This window comes from Camellia sinensis, chromosome 6, assembly GCF_055761805.1.
Source record: "Camellia sinensis isolate YWXY chromosome 6, ASM5576180v1, whole genome shotgun sequence".
NCBI lineage: Eukaryota > Viridiplantae > Streptophyta > Magnoliopsida > Ericales > Theaceae > Camellia > Camellia sinensis.
The window spans coordinates 166,307,059-166,309,892 of NC_138966.1; the positions used below are offsets into that span (position 1 = coordinate 166,307,059).

The 2,834-nt window shown below is 39.1% G+C and overlaps 1 protein-coding gene across 1 annotated transcript; it reads left to right on the forward strand.

The window, feature by feature from the left end:
* The first annotated feature begins 1,386 nt into the window (after window positions 1-1,386).
* LOC145793784 (protein NRT1/ PTR FAMILY 5.4-like) lies at window positions 1,387-2,436 on the forward strand. The gene is made up of 2 exons (XM_082876655.1): window positions 1,387-1,553; window positions 1,779-2,436. The coding sequence occupies exons 1-2, from the start codon at window positions 1,387-1,389 to the stop codon at window positions 2,434-2,436; spliced, it is 825 nt and encodes a 274-aa protein (XP_082732781.1).
* The last annotated feature ends 398 nt before the right edge of the window (window positions 2,437-2,834 follow it).

Below are 2,834 nucleotides of genomic sequence, written 5' to 3' on the forward strand. Positions count from 1 at the left end.
GCGACAGGTATCATGGGGTTAGTGGAGGCCGCTCTCATAGATGCTTATCTTGGCCATGCTGGGATGTTGCTCATCACAAGTGTTCTTTACAGCAGTGTAAGTCACCAGAATTGTACACACCCCTTTCATTTGTGGCATAGCATTGCTAATTTGCTAGTAGTAGTAGTGAAGATATAGATAAACTACTCTGTTCAGACTGGGAATCGACAACCAAAACTAAGCTAGGCTACTTGTGCATTTGATGAGCTTGATAGGCAAGAATTGGGTCTTTCCTTGCATTTTTCACAGGGAATTATACTTCTTAATTGATTCTCACCGATAGAATAAAACAACTCATAATTTAGCATTTCTAGAAGCCCTTCGGACATTTTCACTTGTTTTCTCAGACAAATTTAGTCATGGTCTTTGGTGTACATCTAAGTGCGAAGCCAAAGCTCTTACATCAGACCAGAAACAAATAAAAAATAAAAATTGAAGCATTAATGAATGAAATTTAATATTTCAAGGCTTTTCAATTGGTGTATTTATATAAATGATGCATGTAAACAATAACCCTTTCTTACTTAAATACTTTGAATATGCCAATGAATAAAATTTAACTCAAGAACTCAAATCTTGGAACAATACTATGTAAACCTAACTTTCGTAATTTTTTGATCCAAAATGCAATTAAATCTTTGATCAAACACCCTGACCATTTCTTCGGACTATGTTAACCACTAACCTAGGGTGGCCAACCCACCCACGATGATTCTTTAGTTGGAAACCACTCAAATCTAGCATCAAAATTAGAGTCAAGATGCATACACACTTATCTTACATCAAAGCTGGTCCAAATTAATTTAAAATATTTTTCAAATTTGTCTCTCACTAATGAATAGCAGACGATTTGATGCAGGGATTGGGGTTGCTAGTAATGTCAGTTCCTGACCGGTTCTTTTCCAAGGGTGTAAAGTCATGTCCAGCAAGGGAGAAATTATGCTTTTCAAAGCTAACTGCTTCACCATTCTATTAGGGATTAGCTTTGATTGTTCTTGCCAAGGCTGGTCAGGGAATATGTTTGAGAGCCCTCACCTTCGGTAAAATAAAATTCAAAAGATATCCACCCAAAATGAAGGAAATCAAATTTGGTTTCTTGAAGTTTCAAGTTCCCCAAATAAAGATTCAAGACAAAAGGAAACGTCAGAAGAATATTATTCGAAATACCTGCAACATAGTTGGAACTACAGGTGGCATCACATGGGTTTTTGTATCGTCAATTTTTGCTCCTAATTTGTCTCATCAATTTTTGATATCTGCATGTGTAATGGCAATTTGGATCGCTATATTTTTTATTGGATACGCATTCCTTTCCCCCCTCAACTGCGAGCAAGTCCCCTCACAAACATGTTGCGGGTCTTTCTGGCTGCATTCTTAAAGAGGCATCTTGACTCTACTAATCCAGGTACAGAATTGAACTATGGGGATGAAGATCAGACACCTCAAGGTCAATGTCACAACCAGAAGACACCTCGAGGTCCCAAGAAAAGGACGATGCTCACTTATCACTGTCGGTGAGTACACAATGATCATAAAGTTTGTGTATACATTTTTATGTTACCTTTATAGAAATTTAAAAACTATAAACCAAAACTTGGTTGGCATCTATTTTTGTTTCAAAAAGTACTGAAACATTTTACAAAATGTATAAATTATGACAGCATTATATTTGTAATAAAGTTGGAAATGGTATTCATGTAAAATTTGTGTAGTTTTTAACATCTTTGACACTTGCGCAGGTGGCTCAATAATGCTGCAATAAATGTGCCACACAATTTCCACTGCTTTCCCATTGGATGGATTAATTGCACAGTGGATGAGGTTGAGGAGGCAAAGCTTCTGTTAAGAATGGTTCCAATCGCAGCTACCTTTCTTTTGTATGGGGTAATCAAATCCAACAGTAATACCTTTTTCATTGCGCAAGGATATGCAATGAGCAGGTCATTTCGTTTCGTATTACGAAAAAAGCAGCATCAAATTCAACTCCCCATTCAAATCTTCCGTCTTATGGCAGGATTCGCGACATCTGCAGTGAAACCTCTATATAGGATGGTATTTGAACAACGAATAGAGCGAATGAATGGGAGATACTCATCTGGAATGAAGGTTGGTTTAGGAATGCTTGCCGCTTTGGCTTGTTGTAAAGTTGCTTGGTTGGTGGAGAATATAAGGCTAAAATCTGTGAAAGAACACGGCTTGTTAGGTCATCTCGATGCCATTGCACCAATATATGTATTTTGGCTCTCTCCACAGTTTGTACTGATGGGAATCATGGATGGATTAGCTCGTGATGGTATGGAGGATTTCTTCAAGTATCAGGTTCCAGAGTCAATGAGGAAGAGATATACGCTCGTACTCACTGAAGCTGTGATCGGATGGGGAAAATACCGAACATAGAGTTTACTATGATATTAGATTTGGTGGTCGAGAAGTTGAGAGTTGAAGATGGAAGTTGGTATAGCGATCCCGGGTTTACCCTTGTTATACCGTGATCCGGACATGGGTCCGTGGATGTTAGTAGTTGTTTATTATCTTGTTTACATCCTTTTTACTTCGTGTTTGAGTTATAGGATGTGTTGGGCGGATTTGTTTCAGGTTGGTTGAGTTTAGAAACCAAAACTAGTTGCCCAGATTTTTGGTCTGTACGCTCGAGCGGAGGTGTTGGCGCTCGAGCGGAGATTACACCCATTCAGTATTTTTTTCCTGTGCAGCGTTGTACGCTCGAGCGTGGGTTTGGCCGCTCGAGCGGGGTTGTCTGAGTGACGCTCGAGCGTGGAGTTGGAAGCTCGAGCGGA